General features: G+C 37.7%; 1 protein-coding gene across 1 annotated transcript in view; it reads right to left on the bottom strand.

Annotated features, from left to right (window-relative positions):
- Positions 1–1339: 1339 nt before the first annotated feature.
- The window catches only part of ABCA13 (ATP binding cassette subfamily A member 13), a 202081-nt gene continuing 177837 nt past the window's right edge, over positions 1340–25583 (bottom strand). The window contains exons 50-55 of the mRNA XM_074576273.1: positions 23010–23144; positions 20148–20251; positions 17364–17456; positions 5820–5925; positions 4782–4919; positions 1340–3218 (exon numbers count right to left, since the gene is read on the bottom strand). Coding sequence (XP_074432374.1) covers positions 3132–3218; positions 4782–4919; positions 5820–5925; positions 17364–17456; positions 20148–20251; positions 23010–23144 — 663 coding nt within the window. The 3' untranslated portion in view covers positions 1340–3131. The remainder of the gene's footprint in view (positions 3219–4781; positions 4920–5819; positions 5926–17363; positions 17457–20147; positions 20252–23009; positions 23145–25583) is intronic.

The following is a 25583-nucleotide window of genomic DNA, read 5'->3' as shown; positions in this document are numbered from 1 at the left end:
AAATCATCTTCCCATTTTTAGTCTGGAGCAGTTCAGACATTCAGTCGATTTTCTGATTTTCAGCTTAATTTTACTTTATCATTCAGGGTGGAGGGCACACTTTCATAGTCAGAGAAATTTCGAGTTGAAAAAACATGAAGCTTCCCTAAGAAAAAAATCTCCCAAGAGAAGTTATTGTTTAAAATCCTCAGCTGTCTTTGATTGAAAATCCAGGGGTGTTAGGAGATACTTCTGCGTCATTTATGAATTCAAGGACTCTTTCATCATTAATGTATAAATGACCTTTTCTGTCCAGCCTCCTAGTTTAGGAGTTTGTTGTTTTGTTGGGTTTTTTTTAATTAAAAACAAAACAAAACAATACAAAAAATCTTCAAATCTTCACTTTTCTTGAAACTTACATACTTCAGGATTGCAGCAAGTCAAGGAGAGGAAAAATATCTTCTGAAACAGATCCCAGTACACTGGAACTCAATTAGATTTTGACCTTCTTCAGCCATAAAGGATTGGTAGACAGACATTGTTTGCTACTTGCCTGAATTAAATTGGGTCTCCTGAGATGCATATGAAGCAATTTAAAAAAAGAAAAACACTGTTAACTGAATTTACTCAACCATCAATCTGAAGTAAACCTTATTTACTGTATTCATCTATTAAACTAATATAATCTTTCACATTTTAATCAGAAAAAATGACATTTAATTAGTGTTACACAGACAAACCCTGAAAAAGCTCCCCCATCTAAGCATTCAGCTAGGCCACTGTTTTGCAGTCTCACCACAGCGAGTCTTGTATGCTTTTATGCTTCCCTCGGTCTAAGTGAGCTGCAGGATTGTTTTATTAATTCAACTCCCTGGAAGGAACTCCACTTCTGAAGCCGGAATAGGCACTCTTGTCACAATTTCATACAAATGGGACCTTCTGGCTCAGCTGCCTTCCACCCCGAGAACTGGCACCATCTCCTTTCCCAAATCCATCCTCTAAATTTCCTTGTCTACTGTTCATTTTTTTTTAAGAACTTGTGATGGTTGAGAGAGAGATATTAGTTTATAAAAACAAAACAAAAAACAAAGAAAGCAAATCAGTCATAATGTCTGCAATTCACAGACCTAGACACACCACTAGAAAAAAAAGAAGTCCTGTGCCCATGTTCCTGCCATACTTTCCCTTCTATTTTTTCCACCTGAGCAAAAGCTCCAGAAATGTTCTCCTGTTGAGTGGTTTCAGACTGTGACTCAAAGATGCTTGGTGGTGCCTTGTACATTCAGTTTCTTTCACCCCAAGATCCTGAAATTAAGCAGGACACTTTTATGATGGCATACCCCTGTTTCTGCCCAAATTTCCTGCATTTGCCTTCTTTTTCTTTCACCTCCACTATTTCTTTCACAATCTGCTTTGTAAGATTGACCTTTTTTTTTGTTCTGACTGGGGACCTTAGAAACTTTCCACTCCCAGCCTCGCGCAGAAATTAAAGATAACTGGTTTCACCTCAAACATGGCCATCCCATTGTGCCATGGCTTTTCTACCAGGATGGTGACTGTTGGGGTTTAATGTCTCTTCAGTGCTTTGGATCTTGAGGAGCATGGCGGAGTTCTGATACGTAGCAGACTGTATAAACCAAACCATTCTAATGATGAAGCAGTTTCATAAGCTCACTCACTCCGACCCATGTGTACATGCAGACCAAGTCTGTAAATCTTCACTTTTTTTTTTTTTTTTAATTTTTCCAGGATTTGATTTCACCTTTATAGAAATAGGTAACCCGAATTATGACTTTAAAAAAAGCATAGTGGGCCAAAAGCATACCAACAAATCAAGCCTCAATAAACAGTCTTCTCAGTCAGCTTGCAAAGCCTAAAACACAAATATATATTTTTTAATATTTCATCATCATACAGCAGGGAATTAGAGCAGCAGGCTCTGCAACATTGTTCATTTAAAATCAAACTCTTCCATCTCAAAGTGTACTTCCCCTCCCCTGCCCACACCAGGATTATATTGCAGCAATTCACTTCTAAGTCACCGGTTACACAATTTCAACTATCAGACAACACAGTCCAATAAAAGTGGCATTAGCTACTTTTCACAGGAGCCTCAAAGACTTGTTTTGGAATAGGCAGCAGTTTACTCCAAAATTATTTTGTAACTTTTTTCTCCCACCACAATATACAAGGAGATTTTATTCATTAAATGTTCACTTCTTTTATGCATGTATAGGCTAAAGGTTGTGGCCTTGTCTGAAGTATCTAGCATCATAATACACATTTATTGAACAGTTTATTGATCAATGTCTGAATTATCTTTTAACATGCCCATTAAAGAGAATTTTGACATTATTTTTGGAAAAAAAAAGAAACAAAAAGATGAGAAAAAGGAAATAGATCTTTAAAAAGATACTTGAGAATTCCTCCAGCAGCAACCTGCAGGCACAAGGGAAAACTCATTGTCAAGTATGATTTATGAAACCTTGTTAAATTTACTTAAGATAACTGGGAGGCAGACTAGTACACTAATAACCTCTTTAGCGTAAAACCTTATGGAATATAGCACATCCTTTATACAATAAAAAGGCTAATTTAGCTTGTCACAACACAGAACTAAATTAATACAGAAGTCAAAAGGCTCTTAATTTGTGCTATTAAGTACAAACATTGGGTGATAGCCTAGCTATTGCTACCATTCAATGGTTTTTTCTTGCCTTGTCATGTAAAAATTAGATTTTAAACGTGCATGCAAGAGATTACTGTAGTCAAATGAATGTAGATCCACCACCAAAAAAAAAAATTACTATACACTGTGACTTTTCAGATCAGCTTTTTGGTTTTGTTTGGTTTTGGGTTTTTTTTTTTTACACATAGCTACATTATTAAGCCATTTATATTATAAATTTCCAGTTAATTGAAAAGCATTACGTTTTGGCAGATTTTTGGTCTGCAGATAACGAGTTTCTTGTTTTACTGAGACCTGGCAGCATTCCTTCTGGCCTACAAATACAAACTCACTGCTGCTTCTACTATTTGTTTCTATCACACAAATTGTTAACAGCTGAAAACTTATTGCGTGTAAAATGTGTGTATATATACGCAAACATACACACGCCTATATGCTCTTGAAGCTGTGTCCTGTTCTGAGCCTAGACTGGCAGGTGGTCACGATGAACAGGAGATTCGTCTGAAGAATGGGAGACTCCTTGCTGTTGTGTAGCAAAATTAATGAATACCTGTAAGACACAAAAAAAAGTAGGACTTTCAAAATAACAGTACTTTAACTGAAACTTTGGAGATGTAGCTGGTGATATTTTTCAGTTTCTTTCCTAAGCTTTTGTGACACAAAAATTAATAGTTTTTGTTGACGTAATCCCTCTAGAGATATGTTTTGTAAACTCCAGAAATAATCCCTCTTCACCTCTCCAGCTAAAACAGTGGTTGATGAATTATAAAAAGAATGGTAAAATGAGCTACTACCTTATGTATGAAAACGATATTTTACTGCTGCACAAGTTAGTGGGAAACAAATGTTTTAATTTGCTTTGAAATAACACACCTAAGGAGCTTGAGCCTGCTGTTTCTATCAATAACCACCACAGATGAAGGTCCAGGTATTTGAAGGTGAAAGTATCCTTCTGAACATTGCAGAGTGACAATTCACCAACCAATGTGCCTCTTTGACTCTTTTTTATTTTTAAACAGATCTTACTACAGAAAGGCTTGTTTGCTTTTTAATCACACAACTATTTGACATCAAGGAGCAGAAAGATGGCTGGTCTTGATTCGAATGATCATATTCATATGCAAACAAACTTGTGATGCATTATAAGGGTGTTTGTTATTCAGAACTATTTTCCTGTTTAAAACTGACACTCAGTTAGTCAGAGAGAGGAAACAATGGTAGGTGACTGAGGTGATGAATCACCATGAATAATGGAGAGGAAGTAAGCTGGAGTGAACAATGCCTGAACAATCAACAGGCTGAAAGTACCTTATATTCAGCCATTCAGTGAACAGATCATTTACAAGCCGTTAATAGATCAGTACAGATCAGAATATTTCATTAATGGTTTGCACATGGGAAAAAATAAATTCACACCATCTATCACGGAAAATTAATATTATGACTAAGTGTGACTCTCTCAGTTTGGAGAATACATAACAAGAAGCTGCATATGAAGATGCTCTAACAACACCATAACCACCCAGAAACCCCATCCTTGCCACCATTCTGTTCTTCCTGCTGCCCATATAGGATTTCACAGCCTTTAGAAGTGGGATCTCTTCTGTCTGCTTGTGCATTTCCACTGTTCTCTAATGTGCAGCATGATACTCACTGCAAAAGAAAATTCTCAAAGGAAAATGTCCCGTAAGTCTAAGGTTTACTGTAATTTGCAGAGACTGGTTCAGCCTTTTCAAGGACGTTGGTAAGATCCCAACTTTTGGACTGGGGAGGTGACAGTTCACAGTCCCACCTTCTCATCCCACACAGATCTAGATGCATCTAAACTGCTGATTATGCATGCACACAGTACAAATATGTAGCTTATTGTGATGCTTTTAGCGTGCTGACCTCCGGTGTAAAAGCAGTAGGGTTTACTGCGTAGACCTGAGATGGCCTGGGGCTTGTTGCATGCATTTGAGTAATCCAGCAAATGATACAGTATTCTACTGCACCAAGCATTACAGTACACAGCATGTTCAGACAGAACAGGGGGAGAAGAAGAAAAAGGGGAAAGAAAAAGAGGAAAGAAAAAGAAAGAGGAAAGAAAAAGAAGAAAAAGAAAAAAAAATACCTGCTCCAATGTGGTTTGGCTAATGGAGTAGTGTTTGATTTGGAGAAAAGCTTTGTGATTCTCGAGGACTCTAAAGAGCTCTGCTAAGCATCCCTGACTTCGTGGTACATGGTACTCGAGCAGGTTAAGATGCTGTCCCTTAAAACAAGCAAAAATCATAGAAACAGATAAAAGCGAACACACATTATGGTGAGGTTACACGTGCTTATAACTAGGCTAGTTTCAATAGGCTCTTACTGCAGTTTAACATGGAAAATATGAGCTTTCAAACAAGAATTTATTTTGTCTACACGGTAGCACAAAGAAACGTCCATACTCAGAGCACAGATTTTGTGCGTGTTCTGAGATGACATTTTGTTAATCTCAGAAAATACGTACAAATTCTGGAGAATTTTATCCTACAGGATTTTAATCCAACAAGATTAGTGCTATTACAATGCAGTCCGGGAAAAGGTTGAGCAAACACACACACAAACACATAAACATACACAAACAGGTTCATATCTAAGGTAGTCATAGTTTTACATGATTCTTTTCCTAAACATGGATAAAATTAAAAAAAAAACAAACAAAATAAATAAAGGCCTTGGAGAGTTTTTCTTGGAATCTAATTACTATAGGTCTTTTGTAAGGCTTTGTATCAAATAAAAATCTCAGTAAAGACTGAGACTTATCATCTACGGACCTTATCAGAAAGCAATCAAAGCAAATACTCTCAGTGACTACACTGCACTCCAGGTGAACGCAAAGGTGAGTTCACTCACCAACTTAAAACTTCACCAACAATAAAAGCAAAAGGAAATTTTCACTCAGAGAAAGGGTCTGTTTATTTATGTTGCCTAAATGACTATTTGGAGTTGATTTAATCAATATCACAAGTCAGATTTTTAAGAATTGCTTAATAGGAAAATAAAAGGGATGCTCATACACACTTTTTCTAAAAAGAGCAATATATCCAAATGTGTATATATTGTTCTTACCAGTCCATACTTAATCCTGCCATAGAACAAATACTACGATGAGGAGTTTTAGCTGTACCTTGAACTGTGTTCCAGGAAAATGCAGCTGCAGACGGTCCAAAATCATTCTTCGATAGCTGATTTCTTTACTAAGCCAAACCTTGACAGAATAGCCATCTCCAAACCTGAGAATGATACACAGAAACATAAATCCATTTGTCTACATTATGAAGACAGGGAGGACATTTGTTTCAATTGATTTTCTTACACTGATTATGTCAAATAGCGTCATGTATGCCTACTGTATTATCACTGTGATTTTAGTATTATACTATCGAACAATAGAATTTCAATGAGGAAGTTGTTAAATTAATTATAACAAACAAGCAAAAAAATGTGTTATGCCTTTGTTTTAATTACTACAGGATACTTCACTATTCAATGTACTTGAACTTAGGCTAACTAAAGCATGATTTAATTGTTATATTGCTTTGAATGCTTAGCAAAAACCTGAAGATTACCAATCGCAAATACAGAAGAAAACAAATCCTTTAACTTTTCTACTGAGAAAAATTGGCATGTAGTACTATTATTTTCCAAATCTTTTAACAAAGCTGCACAGCTTTTTTTTCAGCAATGTGAGTACAATTGTGTTTTACAGATTCACAAAGGCAACTATAGGGTTATTTAGAGAGATTGTAAAGTTAATGAATTTTCTTTAGCTCTATGGCCACACAATCTGTCTCAGAATAATTTAGGAAATGAACTTCTCTTTCTCAACATACATGTGATAAAAGTTAAGTACAGGCAGTCTAACCAACACATTATTTTTTATTAGATTTACTCACTGCTAATATTTAATTGGGGAAGTTGCAATAAACCCATAAACACTGAAATGGAAATCCTATTTTTATGCACATTGCTTAAGCGTTGTAAGTTATGCGGCACCAGTTCCCAGAGCAAGGTGCAAGGGCAGAGCTCAGCAGAGAGATGGTGCGACGTGGGGCTGCTGCTGCTGCATCCCTCCCCTCCCAGCCCTCCTTTGCAGCTACATGTCCTCCCTTTGGGTTCACCTTCTTGGTTCATTGCTAGGGAAAAAAGAGCAGCAGCAGCCAAGTCAGAAGAGCTTTCCTCTGCCCCTGCTGTTCCCTGTAGCCAGTGAGCGACAGAAAGGCAGAGCTGGGAGAGGGACAGGGAGCTCAGACCGCATTGCCCACCTCCCCCCAGAAACCTGCTCCTTCCTCCATCTTCCCACTGACCACCACTCCCACATCCTTCCCTCCAGCATGACTTCCTTTTTCTACATTCTGCATCTCCATGATTACGCATCCCCAAATCCTTTTCTGCAGGACTATCCTCTGTATGGCACCCTCGTGCCAATACCCTCCCCTCACCCATGTCTTTTCTGTGTACAACTTGTGATTCAGGGTAGCAGCTGGGCTAGCTGGATCCGGCAGCCGTGAAGCCCATTTTCATGTGATCAGAGCAGAAGTACGTATCACAGCACGCTCTATGATGCTGCCCTTTTCCAATATAGAAAAACATGCCTACAGAATATCAATCGAAGTGTAATAAAAAATAGCGAGGACTATTCTGAGACATATGTCCAGTTTAACCACTGTCTGAGTGACTACCAACAAAATACTTCACATGAAGCACCACCTATTCCTCATCTATAATGCCGGTATAGCAACGTAAGAGCTTTTAACTTCTATTTTGTGTTGGACCAGAACCTCTGCTGGTATAAAGCAATAAAGTCTTCACTGATTTCAGAACAGTGCAAGTTTCCACAATGAAAAATTATAGACTGCATATTTTATTCTATTAAGAATTTCACATGAATTCAAAATATAATTTCCAAGGATCATCTCAGAGAAGAATCCTATTTCTTTGTGTAGAATGAAACCATAGTTACTACATTTTAGGTATGACAGTGGCAGCTTCTGCGTAAGAACTTGCACTTTATGAAAAGTCACATTACAAATAAATTGTTATAGGATTTTTTGGTCTTTGGTTGGGGTTTCTTAGTATTATGGGCTTTTTTAAGTCATGTGCAACCACTGAACTGCTTGAAATAGTGTCCTGTTTGTTGGTTCCTGAAGGACGTTATATGAATTAAATCCTACTGGGTCCAAGGGCAGGGCACCAAATATTCACTGAGCAATAAGACCTGACAGATGAACAGTGCTGTTACTCCAAAGAGATCCAGAATAAGGTGGAATCCAAAGCAGTAGATGGCCAATTTCCTTTGCAATGATTTACTAACACATAATAGATCTCTAATTAAATGTTTTAAATGCATAGCATCATCCCCGAAAAAAATACATGTGACAATAAAAAAAGATGTTACAAAGATGGATATAGTTAACAAGGGTGTTCAATTTACTTGACAGCCAACCTGAGGCAACATTTTACGGGAGATCATTGATTCTGATCAGCTTTCTGGCATCTCTACACAGCCACCACTGAATTACAGTTTTAAAAACGCTGGCTTCTGGAGATGTTCAACAGTCTCATAAAATGAAATTGTATGCAATGAAGTTTCCAAAGAAAATGAATCAACATTCTGATTAGCAAAGACAGAGAAGTTTGTGCAACTTTGGTTTTATTCTAAATAGTAGATGACATAAACACCAGCATGGTACAAATAAAAAGCTTTAAAAGATTTTTTTTTTTCTTTTGGCTAGTCAAATTATGATGCTTCTATATCTTGATTTTATAATTCATTTTAGTACAAGAACGCCCCATATAGAGTAAGCTAATAAGCAATAAACATTTCCCCTTGCTATAATCAGCAACCTGCTTTCAGCAGCGAACTGAGGCGATGGAAATTGAGGTGACTATTTTTTTCCCTGTTTTCCTCTCTGATTCAGACAATATAATTAATTCAGAAAACCAAAGTAGAATTACAAAGAAAAGCACAATCTGCTTTGATTAGCACTGTTAGGATCGAACCTTTAGCACCTGATAGTTGAAGACCTAAGGAGGAAAACATTATCATTAAAATGGCATAAGTTGAGCCAGCACACCTGTTCAGCAGCCATCTGCCGCAAAAGAATCAGCGTCTCTTCAAAGCTATTCAACAAAGATATTTTCCACTGCTAATTTCTACCACATTACTTTAACAACACCTGCATTTTTATTTCTGTATACACACAAACACACATATTCTGTCAAAAAAAAAATATTTTTCCTCTTGATCCTTCCTCTTCTCACTCAAACTAGTAGCTCACACTTGATTTTCACCTCATTAGCAGTTCTGGGAGTATTACTTATTAAGTGCTTTACCTGCTCAAATGCCACCATGAGACCGAAACGAAAATATAAATTCCCAGACTGATTGTAAACTAATTAACTTGAGTATTAACAACAGCATCAGCTGCAGAAGCGTGAGCTTAGCCAGGACTACAAAATGCATCCAAGAACTCCACACCTTTAATTACACAGGTCCCCAAGCTAGCTGAGCAGCTCAAATAACAAGGGAACAAAAGGAACATAAAATGGCAACAAGGAATGGAACGATTTCCATGTCAGGAATTACTAAATATGCTAAAACTTTTCAGTATCGAAGAAAGATGATGATGTCGTAGAAAGGTGTTTTTACTGATACCAGAATCATGACTGGCCTAAGGAATATAACTAAGGGATGATTCTTCACTCTCCTATGTTTCTCATGCAAGAACAGGGGGCATCACATTCAGTTATAGGGAAAGCAATGCAAAATCAGTGAGAGAAGGTAATTTTCCTTAGAGCACATAGGGAAACCGTACAACTCATTGACACGGGATGTGGTGGATGCCAGAACTTGACACGAGCTGAATAAGAGATTAGAGAAATTTAGGGGGAGAGGAGAGGAGGGGGAATCCACTAAGACCACCCTTGGCTTATGAAGCCTCTAAGCAACAAATTGCTGAAGGGTTATGAGTAATGTGGAAAAGTAACTTCACGTGCTTATCTTGTTCCTGTACTTTTCCCTCCTGGCTGCTGTCAGAGAGAGGATACTGCTCTAGAGGCGTCTTTGATCTGACCTCACGGTTGTTTCAGTCTCAATACCACACGGAGGAGGTCAGCCTGGGCTAATCGCCCAAATGGTGCCTGAGTTCTCAGAAGGGTTTTGCAGCCTGTGATGCAGTTCCAAAGCCATGCTGCCAGCAGTGCAAAGACAGATAATCTAAAACTACTTCAGACATGTGTCCGCAGAAGCTGCAGTCACACACTGGAATAAAGTGTGGCCAGATCTACAGCTATAAGGAAGCCCCCTAGCTGCTTTATTGGTGAGCCTTCTAGCCTTGCAATGGGAATGGATCTAGTCACCCAAAGGATGAAAATTCTTGTGACTACCAAGTAGAGGCACTTGAGGCAGATCAAGTAATACTAGCTTCTCAATGTTCCCTTCTGTCCGTTCCTCAGAGGTCCTGGTTCAGAGATTTGAATGGGGACAAGAAGAGACGTTGCTGTAAGATAATGCCTTGTGGCCACACAGCTGAGCCTGCGCTTGGCTGGTCACAAGGGGTCCCTAGAGCTACTAACCCAGTGGTTTTTGAAGCTTGACCCGTGAAATCCTGTTTACTGTGATGGGTGAGAAAGTCCATTATTAGCAGACTTCTATTTGCCTTTTTTTTTTTTTTTTAAATAAATCTGTATTTTCATTTAAAACACTTAGGAGCTTGCTTGTCCAATAATGAACAAAACCAAGCCACTGTTTTAACTTACAGCAGGGTCCAGAATGACCATTGAATCACACTCTTCCCAAAGCCCATTTACCATCTCTTCTCTCCCCCAGTCAAAACTGGTGAATGCAAACTCAAGAAATCAAGAACATGTCCCTATTTCCCAAACCTTAATGAATAAGAAAAGCATCTAATCATCCATATGCTTTTTTTTCCACTAATCAAAGATTACATTTCCTGGAGAATGTTGTGCTATATATATATGTCTCAAAAAATAACAGCTCCCGGAAAGTTTCCCGGTGGAAATATAATGTGCATACTTTATGTATGCGCTAGCCTGATTGATCAAAAGATTACTTCAAAATTACATTATTGGATAACAAAATAAAAAATAATAAAGAGAACATAGGCACTTAATGTCCGCAAGGAACTGTGTCTTTTAGAATATATGCTGCAAATCAAAGAGTGGGAATAATTTGTTACTGTGCTGTTTTTGCCCCTCTGCTTTGGTTTACATTCATTTGCAGACAGAGAGGGTTCTACTTTCCCTAAGTGAATAAGCCTCATCTAGACAAGCGAACTTAGTTATTCCAATATGATCACTGAAGCATGGGATACAGATTCAGGTCATTCCCCCTACAGCCCTAGACACAAGTACAATTTACAAAAACTTGAACAAGATTAAAACAAAACACTTTGAAAAACACTGACAAAGGAAACAAAAATGAAATAAAATAATGAAATAATGAAATAATGAAAACAAATACATTAAAGTTTAAGATAATTTTAAATCACACAATAATTATAATTATTCCATCTATTAAGTGGCAGGTAAAGACAATATCTAGGAAAGAAAAAAGGTTATTAAATTTGAAATAGTTGCTTTATTTTTTAAAAAATGCTAAAATCAAATACAAGTATACTATCACTTGCAAAATATGAATTCCTGCAATTATTCAGAACATTCTCAGTGCTGCTGAACAGACAAACTTGATTAGATGCAAACAAACAAACAGAAATAACAAATATACTATCCATATACTATTCATAGATTTTGTTTCATTATTTTTTAATTTATTATGATTTTTCCAGGGTGTTGTGCTTTAACCCCAGCCAGCAACTAGGACCACGCAGACGCTCACTCACTCTCCCTTTCCCTGCCCCAGAAGGGTAGGGAGAGGAGGGAGAAAAGGAAGGGAAAGGGAAAAAAAAAACAAACCACCTCGTGGGTTGAGAAAAGGAAAATAACAATAACAATAATAATCATGGTAAAAGAATATAAAAGACAGAATTCACTCTCACCACCTAAATTGGTTGCCCAGCCTGACCTCAGCAGTGATCGCGGATTCCCATCTCCCCAACCAATCACCATTTATATATTGAACATGGAAGTACTGTGAAAAATATACATGTTTGATGATGTTGATATTTATGAAGCACTGCTCCAATGAATAATGATGATACTGTGTTTAGAGACAGGCTTGAAAAATGACTAATAAAAACAGTACACAGATCATATACCAGGGAAAGAGGAGAATATGAAATCTTAATTAGCTGCTGCTCATTGAATGAACAGGTACACAGATGTAATGCAGTGTCCCGCGGAAAACATAGTATAGAATGACAAAAATTGCATTGCAATACACACGCACAGTAGGGCTGAATTAATGTTGCACAAAGTTTTCTGACAGCGCGAAGATATTGCTCATCTCTGAACTCTCAATCTGTGTGTTTTTAAAGTTGTAAGAACTATTTTCTTCAAGCTTTCCTCTGGGAAGATAAACTAATAGCTATATTACATGAATACACATACACTGCCTTAATAAATTTTTCATGTACAAAAGGAATTTGTTTTCTAGTCAACAGGAATAAAAATTATATCCACTTCTATATTTTATGGCACGTAAGAAACTTACTGCTAGTATATCTGTTAGTACAATAACACTGCTTCCACTGAAGGCTGAAATATTGATAAGATCTTTAAACTTAATCCCCTCTTTTCCATTTAAGGAATATACATGTGTGAGACTGAGAAAAGCAATAAAATATTGTCAATCAACCTTTAAAAAAACAAAAAAGGTAAAGTGTAAATAGCTTTCCAACACATTTCCCATTCTAACTCTGCTATAACAAATGGATTAATTGTTGTGTAATTTAATCAGATGGCTTGCTGATAAAATTTGAGCAAAGACTTGATGTGTGTCCAGCACTTGAAAAATTGGTATGGGTTTTTCAGCTATGAGAAGTCTGTCCAGATGGCCCTAGAATGAAGGATAGTATTCAAAACGTTGTTCCCAGAGGACTGGCCAGCTGTATCTAACATGGAAATGCTTCTGTCAAATTTTAAAAAAACATTAAGTATAATGGAGAATACTGGAGAGAGCATTAAAATGTAATCCATTCACAATTTAAAGTAATTGACTCAGTTGGCAGGAGTTGTCTGAAATTAGGTTTTAACGGGCACAACTGCGAACACATCTATCTCATACAAACCACATCTATAGAACCCAAGATGCTAACTTTTTGGAAATTGCACTTCAGTTTTTTCTTTACAGTTAACGTCCTTCTTGATGTGATTCAGAAATTTGCCACCTGCAACAAAAGGCCTTTCTAAAGAAGTCCAATACTTATTATTCTACTGAGAAACATTTGAGGTTACTTTAAATCTGTTTACACACAGATAAATAAAGTCAGAGGTCTACAGGTGGGAGCAGAAACCCCAAACACCTCCATTCGTAGCGAGAAGACATTTCTGGATGAGCATTTTGTAACAGGCTTGCACAAGAGCTGGAAAAATGAATCAAGTCTCACACATTAGAAGCAGCATGTGTCACTTTTTATATCCTTTATGATGCCTTTATGTTTCACATTATCATCTTCCTGGAGTTCACCCATATCCTTCATAGCAGAATTTTGTACCGCCATCTGACAAAGCTGTATTCGGTCCAAGATTATAGAGTTTCACATCTGCCAAGGGCTGAAAGTGTAGTGAGAGAGAAAGCTGAATCCTTGAAGCTTCCCACCTCAGCAGAGACGCAAATTTAACAGGGCCCCAAGGAAGGCCCTTTAAGCCTTCATCACACATCCATCAAAAAGGTGATCATAATCTAGGCTTTACAGGCTGGAATGCTACTAAAGGAAAAGCAAATAAAACAATTCTGGGGGTTTCCATCAAGACAGACAGAATCACCAGGAAGGGAAGAAAAAAATGTCATTTCAGTACTTTCATAGGTACATTTCATAGGTACATTTAAAAGAGGAAAAAAATTCGAGACAAGTTAATGTAATGGCATGTAATGTCAAAATGTGCTCCTACTGTTATTTCTTACAATACGGGACTCCTTCTATCATAAATAAAATCTGTATGAAAGTTTTATTTGGTTTAAGTGTTTATACAGTGTTTAGATTTCTTTGCTTCTTCCGATCTTCAAAGCTCGATCACATCACCTGTACTCGATTTTAAAATATTTGTCCAATTTTATTTGTAGAAACAAATTGAAGACAGACTAAAGGATATCAAGGGCTGCTTATAAATAAGCACAGTTTTAAAAAAAAGATGTAAAATCTAACAGAGAAAACATGATAATCTACAACTACGCTCCCCATTAATTTATTTTAGTAACATTCTTGCCTGTATATTACTAGCCTAATTCATTCACACAAAAGCACACAAAAGCACCATCAAAAAACAATCTTTACGGTATGAGTGATTTAGATTAAATCAGATGCAGCAAACTCAGTTTTGCTTATGCTTTCCTTCACTTACATTGCTTCACGAACAGTTTCGTTAAACAAAATCTAAGGTGACGGCGTTTTACTGTAAGATGGTGCCAGCAGACGAGATGGGTGCCATCCACTAGACAGGGCTAATTGCAGGAAAACACTGAAAAATATAACTGACTGTTGACTATACCAGTGGAGGTGGCTGTTAAGGAGAGTGTTCTTTTGCCAGTAGGTGTTTCCTATATAGATTTAGAAACCCTCACAGTCTATCACTTCAGAAATAAAAACGTTTTCCTCTACGTGGCAGTGAGAATGATAGGGCTATTAAATAATAGGGAGGGAAGGAAAATGAGAAGGAAGGAGTAGCTCAATACTCTTTCACGTCCTGGAAGTTTTTCAGGATGTTCACAGGCAGAGTGGAAAGAGAGAAAACAATAAGATCAAAATAATTTAAAGTTTCATTTTTGCAATGGTTTTCTTTGGATTAATAAGTAAAAGAATCCTGCTTTCTCTTCTTTCCCATCCCATGTAGATGCAGAAGTCCTCCATAGGTACATGATGCATCTGGAAATTGTCTTCAAGGCAGTTTGGAACATGAATTACACAGAGGTACTGGGTTTCTTAATCTCCTAACAATTACTTTATTTATTAGGTGTGTGGCAGCCTGGGGTTTATGGTGGAGCACTGTATTGGTAAGTAAAGAAAACCACAGTCATGAGTTCTGTCTGGAGGGAAGTTTGGAAGCTAGAGTAAGCAAAAGAATAATAGCAGTACAGGGACAGTCTTTGGCTTCTCCCCAGCACTTATCAAAGGATTTCCAAAGAAAGCATGGAAATTTCTTTACTGTATGCTTAATTAAAAAAAAAAAAAAAAGAAAGAAAAGAAAGCTTTAACAGCTGTGTGTATATGAGGTTTTGAGACTGTGCTCTCTACAGTGGCTTTGCTCCAGGAAGCCAAGAAAATGAATTAGGCAGTCAGAGCAAATTCAGACAACTGCATGATTTTAATTAAATCCTTTGATAAAGCTAGTGACTATTTTCTCCTAATAAAAGGTTCTAAAGTTTTAGAAAAATTCAATAGGTTCCTGAACACTAAGTGTGGAAAATTTGGAGACTAAATCAATCAATAAGCTAGGAGTTAAGGGGATTTTAGTCCTGCCTTCAATCTTAGTGCAGCTTCAGCTACACAGTTTCCATGGAAAGCCTCAGCAATATTGGTATCCACCGCACAAATTATCCCACATGAATGCCACTGACATACATTAAAGAACTGTCATGGCAAAACAAGGAACATAAACCTGCTGATAGGAGGAAATATTCTTAACATAGAGAAGGTGTGCTTTTTTTAAAGTTACAATTATTTTAAACAACTAATTGCTACAAATACGACTGCCAAACATTCTTATCATGACCTTGCTTTGGAGAATTTAAAAGAGGCGCTCATACAGCCTTGATTCTTGAATGGCTGATCTGTGAATGTCTTGATATCCTCAGAACTAATTTGAAGATACTTCCAGCATGTCATACAGCTTATTCTTCTGCATTTATTTGCTTGCTGTGATCTGAAAGAGGTATATCTACAGCGACAGTGCAGCAAATTGAGAAATAACTGTCCTATTTATGTGAATATGGTGCATACTTATGAGTATGCTTATGATGTCTTGCTTCCTAAGAAGGTGGATGAAAAGACGCTGCTGAAGGAAACATCAGGAGTGGCAAAACAGTTATAAAGTCACTGAGAAAAAGGTGAAGCTAGCCTTTGTGGAACACCTGATTTTCAGTCTTGAGGTCAAGCTGAGAAGACGACATGCACTCACTCCAGAGAATCTGAACATAAAAAGGCAAGACCCACATTTATCCCAGCTAACTCAACTGCCTAAGTAATACCATTTTTCCATATTAGGGGATACACACATCTTCAAAAAACAATTTCACCTGCCCAAGGTCTGCATTGTCCTCTACAAACACCTGTCTCTCTTACTGTGAAAGGAATAAAGGGTGTCTGCACTCTGCGCTCCTGCTAGAAGTACTCCAGCTAGTGGGACAAGCAGCCACTTTGTGCTATGAAATTTGGGAATAAGAGACGGGATGGTAAAGACAAAGAGCTAGATGCAAAAGAAGCAGAAAGTGCTGAAGAGTGATCGGCTTCTCATGCCTCCAGAAATTGAGGCAACTATTGTCTGAAAGGTATGCAAACATGAAAAGAAGGTTACGAACACACAGAACGATCAGACTCCATTTTTTTCACCATCCAGTTTGTAAGGTCTCTAGCCAAAAGTTTGTGTTGACGAAAAAAACCTTGGAAGGAAAGAGCTGCAAAACATTTCTACAGGGCCTACAGTTCTACACAAAGGGAAGGACAGAAAGCCAAAAGTGCCCTCAGGGGACAAGAAGTTATCAGAGACACAGATAACTTCTGCCTTATAACCATGGCAGACAGCAATTCCAAAACATTTCTGCAGAGCTTGTTTACATTGTCAAATGTATCTGCACTTAAGAGTGCTAAACGCTGAGCTGGTACAAAGCAGTGTAGCTTTGCTGCTTGTAAATGAGCTGTATCATTTTACACAGCTGACTGTCTGGGTATCATAAAAATTTTGCTTATTACTGAATGTAAATGTTCTAGCTATAAGTTGCAGCAACTTTACTCTCAGTTTACGATCCTGTTTCCTTTATGGTGGTTTGAGCCCATCCTCTAAATAAACATCCTCATTAACATATATTAAATTAACTTACAAGCAGAGTTGACGCAGAAGAGAGGCTCGTGCACACCAGAAAAAGGACACAGAAAACAGCGTAAATATCTGCAATTGCCAGTGAATTCAGTAGGAAGCAGAGATGGTTCAAAATACATTGTCTTACTGGCTGCTGACCTGTTAAAAGTGTTTCTTCCTGTTATAAGAAATCCTCACAAGGAACCAAAGCGTATTTCATCTCAACACGTTGAATTCTCACAATGTATTTCTCAGGTTGAGTGCAGAAGTGCTTCATTTTAGATACAGATCTGTCTCTTTCAATTACCAGTGCAGACTACAAAGCATTTTAGCAAGGCCATATGTCAATTTAGCTTGCTAAGGTATCCTAATTGGCTCTTTTTTTAACTTCACTGATGGCAGGAAAAGAAAGATGTGCTTAGCAGTCATAAGTATTTATGCCTTGGCGCTATTAGAGTGTCTAGCCAGCTCTTACAGTGAATGTAGCTGCAGAAGGTTGGATGTTGACATATAATACCTGTTTTTAATGTGCTGGGGAGAACCAAGACACTTGAAACTTCCATTGACCATTATAGCAAGCCGTGTGCAGAGGGCTTCACATTCTTCCATACTACAAAATAAAGTGGGGGGAAAAAAAGGTTAAAAGAATAATAGTGAAAACAGAGAACATTATTTATACCTAACTCTAATTAAAGTGGAAGGAATCTGGACAGTTGCAAAAATGGGTACACAAAACATTTGACTTTGAAGGCAAGAGTCCAAATTGTAACCCTCGTCAGTACGTACCAAAAGTTATTACCACATGACAGCTAGAAGAGAGCCCTAAAATGGAATTTATGTTTTTAGTCCAGAACTAATCGGACAATTCTGGCCACAAAACAAAAGTTTTATTACCACAGGCAAATTCCTGATAGGCAGTCTCAGAAATGCCACTGAGTGTGAGAGCCTCTGTTATTCCTTGTAAAACCTCTTTGTGGTCATTCTGAGCTAAAGGATAGAGGGAGAAGAATGAAGTAAGTTTGCTCAGCTTGCCTCCTGCATAGTACATACCCTTAAAAAGTAGTTACCCTTTGTCTGATTGCAGGGTAGATGATGCAAAACACTACAATCCAAACAGAATTTAGGACATGGAAATGCAGCTGAATTGAAAAGTAGGATGCTGTTAGATGCGACTCCTTCAGACGACAAATAATAACTTTGTCTTAGTAAAGTTTAGGGTAGATGGTCTGCCATTCTCCATATTATACAGAATTGTGTGAGCATTTCTTCCAAAGCATCGCTTTAGACACAGGACATCAGTCAGGACGTATCCACCATCTCAAAGAATCAAAGTTTTTTGATGTTCCTGCAATTCACTGTGTGCACTCCCCAGCCCTTCTAAGACAGATAAACAAGAGTTGCCTTGTGTGCCTCAGCCCTGTGCCAGTACAAATTAAAGTGCTTTTGCTGAACAAGCATGGCAGTTAAGTACCCTCCTAGAAACAATTTCCTTAAAATAGGACAGGGATAACGTGAGAACTGCCAAAACATTATATTTGAGAGATAGGGGGAGGGCTTGCTAACATATCTTTCCACAAACCAGGAAGTTAGCTGAGTCTCCTTGGGACGCAGTAACTCCTAATGCTCCCCTTGGCATAACAGTCTCCAGCTGTGGCAAAATAAGACAAATTTAGGCCTGTATGGACAATTAATACAATCTCAGTCCTCCTCCCCTCAAAAAAAAAGTTAAGCACTGTTTCTGAAAAATTAAGTAAACAGACCTCAAAAACTAGTTTTTATACAGGAAGTCATCTCTATGCCTTATGCACTTATTTGCTGATATGCATGAAGATTCACTTAATAAGTAAAAGTCCTTTACTTATAAAAGTAGCCTTTGAAAGGAATTCAAATAAATCTCCAATGGCCTTCAGCAAATAGTATAAAATAATTTGTCCTTCCTTCACCCTGGCACAACAATGTCTCATTAATTAGAAATGAAATCGTACTATCACAAACACTGTACTTATCTGCTTCAATTCTTTCATTTGTAGAGCTAACCGAGTAAGTAGTAACAATTTGATGATTTTTTTTTTTTGGTTGGTTGGTTTTTTGGTTGGTTTTTTTTTGTTTTTTTTTTGTTTTTTTTTTTCTGTTGTTTTTTTTTTTTGCTTACAGCATATCAGTAAGGAGACCACAGCTATCTTCTCTTTACATGGTGTTTGACAACTAAACCTTCTTAATCTGGACTGAAAAGTCAAAGCACACTGTTTCCTGAAAATCACTCAAATTAATTCATAACTTGTGTTCCCTAAATGAGTGAGCTGGTAAGCTCTTGGGGATCAAATACACGTATGTGATTTTCAAGATTCAGCTTCCATAAATAGAATACTAGAAACTTTTGAGAGCATTTTTCCGTCAGTAATGTAGCACACACATGTACAGGGACAACAAATACATTTTGAGAACGTCTGGAAAAAATGTAACAACACCTAGAATATACTGAGGGAAGTTTTGCTGCATTTTTTTATCGATTCACGTATGCTTCAAATCTCATTTGGCCAAAAAGTTACATTGCTGTTCTGATTCATGAGTTCTGTTCTCTCTGGGCAGAGATCTCGTCATGATCTCTCCCTCACTTGACATTTTGTATATAATTATACGTACCATACTATATTCACTAAAGGAACATTTAATTTATTCCATTTTACTATAGATGTTACAAACCAGTATTGATGTTTCCTCTATTAAACTGATACACCAATAACCATATCAGAGAACTGACAAGATATTTAATGTAGACAGACTCTTCTAAGAGGACGTGGTCACTCCTACCATTTCCAGTAGTGCATACAGAGAATAGCTGAGGCATCTGTCTTTAGGATGCCATGGCATACTCTTTTCACAGACTGATGCAAAACAGAATCCTTAATAAAAATTAGAAGAGGGTTTTTCACTCCCACCTCCCTTTGCAAGATTTTATAAAGTGGGCAGTTGCAAAAGGATAACCTGGTGTTCCAAACAAGAAGAGACACTGCAACATTGAATAGAAAGAACATAAAAAGGAAGAATTCGTTGCATCATTTCTTCTGTGCCTGCAGTCCCCTTAAACCACATTCTAATCCTTGAAAATTAAATACAGAAAATATTTAGGATTTACACAAGTTCAATTTTCACAAGCAGGAAGGAATTGCCGTAAAATACAAAGACATATTCCGCGTTTTGCACCAGTGTGAGCATGCCTTCAGAATATGTTCTGCTCTCAGCTGACAGCAGGTGAGGAGAGAGAACAGGAATATGCTGGCTGCTGGTTTAAGGGTCTTACCTGTGGGATGTCAGCACAGCTGCACAGCCATCCTGAACTTCCTTCAGGATGGTTTTCCAAAGGTAGCGTTTAGAGCAGGGATCCATCCCAGAGCTGGGCTCATCCTATAGGAAAAATGACAATGATGATACAGCAGTATGGGAAAAACATGCCATCGCTCCAGTCCAGCATGAAGAATTTATAAAGCTCACAATAAAATCATATATTTTTCTCTTAAAAAAACCTACATTTTCGAGAGGTGTCTTAAAAGACATCCTGATCAGCTTTTTGCTTTAATACAAATAATTTCATTTCTAAATTTATGGAAGGTACTTTTTATTAAAGAAATTTTTTATATCTATAAAAATAATATATTTATATAATATATAATAATATAACAAATGTAAAATTATTTATAAATATGCATATATATGTTTAATAATATATATCCACACATATACTTTTTTTATTAGGAGAGACTTACTGGTGTTTTTCCTCAGTTTCTGGGAGGGTCTGGTGCCTGTTTCTCCCCTACATGCTCATCTGCCATGAGCACAAACAAGTGGAGAGGTCCTGTAACTCCCAGCAGCCTGCACTGCCCATCCCATACTGGATAGTATGTTTGAATTTGACATCTCCAGCAATCACTGCCAGAGTCCCTTCAAGAGGAATGCTCACCGCGATGGAGAGAATCCACAGGATTAAATGACAACCCAAGTCAGTGCTGCCCAATGCAAACTGTCTGGCAAACCCATTTCCCACTTGGATGACTTTCATGGAGAAAGAAGCGCGGATACAAAAACTGCATTTCCCCTTCCTACCTAATCCTTCTGTCCTCACTAAATCAAATTTTGACTTCATCTACTTGTGGAAGCAGAAGGAATGATATCTGATTGTCAAAAGCCAGTCTCTGTCACTACAAAACTAGGGAGAAAGAAACTCTTCCACTTGCTTTTTATACTATGGAATTTCATGAGGGGTGTCAGCAGATTAGGGTGGTATGGCCTTGGCCAATCTATTTGCAGGAAGGAATCCCAGCTGAAACCTAGAAGCAAAGTTCTTGAGAAACAAAGCAAACAAAACATCCACTTTGATGCTGATTTTGGCACTTAGCTACCAATGGCAGCAGTGAAAAAGAATTCACTTCAGTCTCTCATTATCTGTGGATAGATAACGGAGAAAACATAAAAAGCAATAAAAATAAAGCAGCCCACACTATTACTTAAATTAATAGCTATGATTCTGGATGAAATCGAGAAGCAGATTCAGTGGTTTACATTGGTGTCTTTGCTTTCAGACCAAAAAAAGCCTTTTAAAATACCGAATAACTCTTTTAAAATCTGCGCACTTTCTAAAGCCAGCCAAATGTTTTAAAGCATTTGACATGTTTAGATATTATTCCTTCCTCTTGTCATTACATATGCAATAGTCTGTGCCCTGCAGCAAGAAGTAGGTTCAAATGGATACTTGCAGTAGCATGCTGTCATAAAGACATTAAAAAACAGTTGGAGCCTTTTCTAAGATCAGGAAAAAGCACTGATTTAAGATTATCTCCTCCTTTTACTAACTGAACCAGGGTCAGTTTAAGCATAAAATGTAAATAAAATAATTCAGCTCAGAATCGAGGCAATAATAGGAAGCAGCAAAATGTGTCTGATCTTCCGAAACATAAACGTCGTGAGAACACCAGTTTTATCTGGTTCTACTTAGCTTGCGATCTGACTGGAAGCACTGGTTTCCCCCCCAGCTCTTCCCTCCCTCTGACAGTTCTGAAAGGTTTATTCCACTATTGAACTCGTTTAGCTCTTCTCAGCCAAGGCTTAAGAAAGGGATGTTCAGTCTTCTCCAGTGAAACAATAGGAAATGATAAGAAGGAGAATGTGGTGTCATAATGATGCAGTTCCCAAAGCTTTGTAGTTCCCTGCTCTTCAATACAAAAGGCATTGTTTAAACTGGAAAGGCCAGTTTCAGGCCTAAATAAGCAGTAGGATGCAAGCACCAAAACAAAATGTAATAAATAATTCAAATTAATATCATTCATTAGTTTGATTGTGTGATTTATGAATCCAACAAAAATATAAGAACTAGACAGATTTATGAAGCATGACATAGCAAGGAATAAGAATATCCTGAAAAAGACGAGTCAATAATTAATAACATCAGCTCCAAAATGCTAATTAAAATAAGAATCTTCCTTCTTAAGGAAGCCAGTATAATTGTTCATATATATTTTGCTGATGTTATATACAAAGTCGAGAATACATAAACCATTAATATACAAACTTGAACACAGGAAGTTCCACCTAAACATGAGGAGGAACTTCTTTACTTTGAGGGTGGCAGAGCCCTGGCACAGGCTGCCCAGAGAGGTGGTGGAGTCTCCAACTCTGGAGACATTCCAAACCTACGTGGACGCGTTCCTGTGTAACCTGCTCTAGGTGACCCTGCTCTGGTAGGGGGGTTGGACTAGATGATCTCCAGAGGTCCCTTCCAACCCTATGATTCTATGATTTTCCATTACATTATTTTTTCTTCTACATAAGGAAATATTTTTTTAAAAATTACGTATCCATCTGGGCCATGGGATGCTACAATTGCATTTGCGTGTGATTAGGGTCCTCTTTTTTTTTTTTTCTGCTCACCCAACTACCTAAAAAAAAAAAAAGGAAAAAAAAAGAAAAAACAACTTCACTTCCTATTTTTGTGAGCACTGGAGAATAACATAAGTGTTCATACAGCAGAACAAAAAGGACAGTTGTCCATCCATGAATCGATTACTCCCTGACTGATAAGGAAATTACCTGATTTTCTTTAGAGCAACATACAAGACAACAAAATTCAATGTAATCCATTTATCATAGGCACAGTATTACATTTACTCACCAGTAAAAGTATTTGGGGTTTACCAACTAAAGCCACAGCAGTAGAGAGCTTCCTCTTCGTGCCAGCACTGTACGTTCTCACCAGTTTGTCAGCATGGGCATTGAGGTGTAACCGGTTAACAAGGTCCTCTGCAACCTGTGGTTTAGAAATTTCGAGGCCAGCAAAGATGAGCCAAATTAGGTAGTGCTTGTGCTTAGATTGAAAGAACACTTTGTTCACGCATATTAAGGAGACGTAGATGTTGTTTCCTTATTTACTCCCATTTGCTGCATATTATTACTTCTGAATCCTAGACACATGCAAAAAGCTGCTCTGGGACTCCTTAGTTCTCCACAGAGGACAAGGATTTTCTGACACAGAAAATTTGGCTTTGTCATTGCTTGTAACAGTCATTTGCACTCATTTTGTGTTGATGGGTCTATAATCTAAAATGTTCCTCATTTCACCTCATTCTCCGGTATTTAATTAAACAACTCAGTGATAGAAAATTCAGGAGACAAAATTCTACATTAGCCACAAAAAGGTGAAAATGGCAGAAACGCAAGTCACAGGTTAAGGATTTAGAGTTTCTTAAAGACAAAAGGTAACTTAGGGTTAAACTAATATACTTTCCTAATAACTGAGAGGGGTAAGTTGACCCTAGCTGGTTTGGTTGAAATTCCTTAAATAATTATGTGTGATCGGAGTAAGCTGGGCAGGCTCACGGCACAGCTGGAGGCAATGTTCATGCTTTCCTCCATGACCTTTCCTCTTTACCCGTCAGAGACCGTCCTAATGTACAAGGGTCCTGCAAATACCGGTGTCAGAGAATTTTAAATGTAGCAAGAGCCTTGCTCCACCTATGGCAACTATCACTGCTGGACCATCCAGGGAGACATCATGGAAAAATGTGAGGGACACAGCAGCGACTCCTCTACTCACCACTGCCAGATGCACCCAGCAAAGCAGCAGCTGTTTAGCGGCATGCTGCTGGGTGGCTGTGCCATCAAGGGGTGATCAAATTTGTAATAAAGCCAGTGTGTGTTCAACCTCGATGTACCAGTTGGGAGATTCTTGTAAAACAAGTACTCTGTTGCCTGAGATCAACTGCCAGAGCATCCCCAGCAGTATGGTGCATTCTTTTTGCTCCCTCTGCACTACCTTCAGCAAAAAGCAAGGAAGGACTGGAAGGTTTAGTCAGATCAGATGGATAGTCTCCAATTAATTCAGAGAATCCAATAGAAAAAAATATATCAATAAAAAAATATTGTGAATTAATATTCACTATCCAGTTCAAACAAACTGCCATAAGCATAATAATATTTTTTTATAAGACAGTTTTATGCAAACTCCTTAGGAAATGATCAAGATACTCATGACCCTTCCTTTTAGCAAGATTTGTCACTGCTACGTATAAAAATAAGGGACACCTCTGAGAGCAAGTTTTCTGTAAGCAGGAGCAATGCTGCAGTGGTGAGAATCTGCAGTATTCTAGTGTGGATCCTGGCACTGGTGTTAATAGTCGCTTGTGTTCGGTGGACCTCAATGTATAATGTGACAGCAATGCATGCTCTCAGACAAAAGCTACATTTCATAAATATCGCTCTGACTACATTAAATGCAGGTAGTTTGTTTTTTTAAAAAAAAAAAACCTTAATCAACAATGATTAAACCACCCATAGGTAATTTTATACCAGAAAGTTCAAGTCTTCTGCTATTTCTGAGTTAATTCAGAGTGGTGCACTTTTGTTTAAGCACTATTGCTGCATATCACTAGAAGTGCTGCAAGCTGAAGCATTCTGTAACTTTAGCAATGGTTAAGTGTCTAAGCTGAGCTTTTATGTTTGGTTGGTTGGTTGGGGTTTTTTTTACTTCCAAATGTAGGTCTCATTATACATCGAAACAGCCTGTAAAGTGAACACCTCTAAAGCATACAGTAGAGAGCTTATCCACTCTACTAAACTGACTTGACTTTACTACCACTGGGAATGCACGCATGTTAGTGACAACAGGATTACCCTCCTACAAATCCACCAACACTATTCAGAGAATTGCACAGAAAAGCTCATAAAAAAGTAAGACCAGAAAGTGGAAAAAATGTGTGGTCTCTTGTTTACACCAAAATTAACATATATTGCAAACTACAAGCTTCAGGAGTTGTTAAACCATAAGGGAAAGAGGACAACGTTATCACAGCTGAAATGTAGTAAAAATTATCCTTTAGCTATGAACAGTACCACTATTTCTAAAACTGCTTTGAAGTGCCATCAAAACTCTTAGTGTAAGTCAGCAAAATGCCATTCTCTGAAAGAGCCAATGAATGCTGAACAGGGAAGAATTTAGAAAGCCAGGGGAAAGTGCCGGAAGAGAGAAGAAAAAAAACATTCAAGAAAGCTAAGTCTTGTTATAGTCTGTAGCCCCCAAGGAGACTGAATCATATATCAGGTATGAACATAATGCTCTTTGTAGGGAGCAACATTAAAAAGAATCAACTTTGCAAGATTTACAATTCTACACATGGAGTCCTCCCAACTACCTGGTAGGTACTCAAGCATTCGGTCCAGGGATAGTCATGAGTACAACATCTCCTGGATT

The sequence above is a fragment of the Larus michahellis genome, chromosome 2 (genome assembly GCF_964199755.1).
Source record: "Larus michahellis chromosome 2, bLarMic1.1, whole genome shotgun sequence".
NCBI classification, from domain to species: Eukaryota; Metazoa; Chordata; class Aves; order Charadriiformes; family Laridae; genus Larus; species Larus michahellis.
Note: the sequence above shows the minus strand (reverse complement) of the source record. Positions and strands in the feature narration are given on the sequence as shown.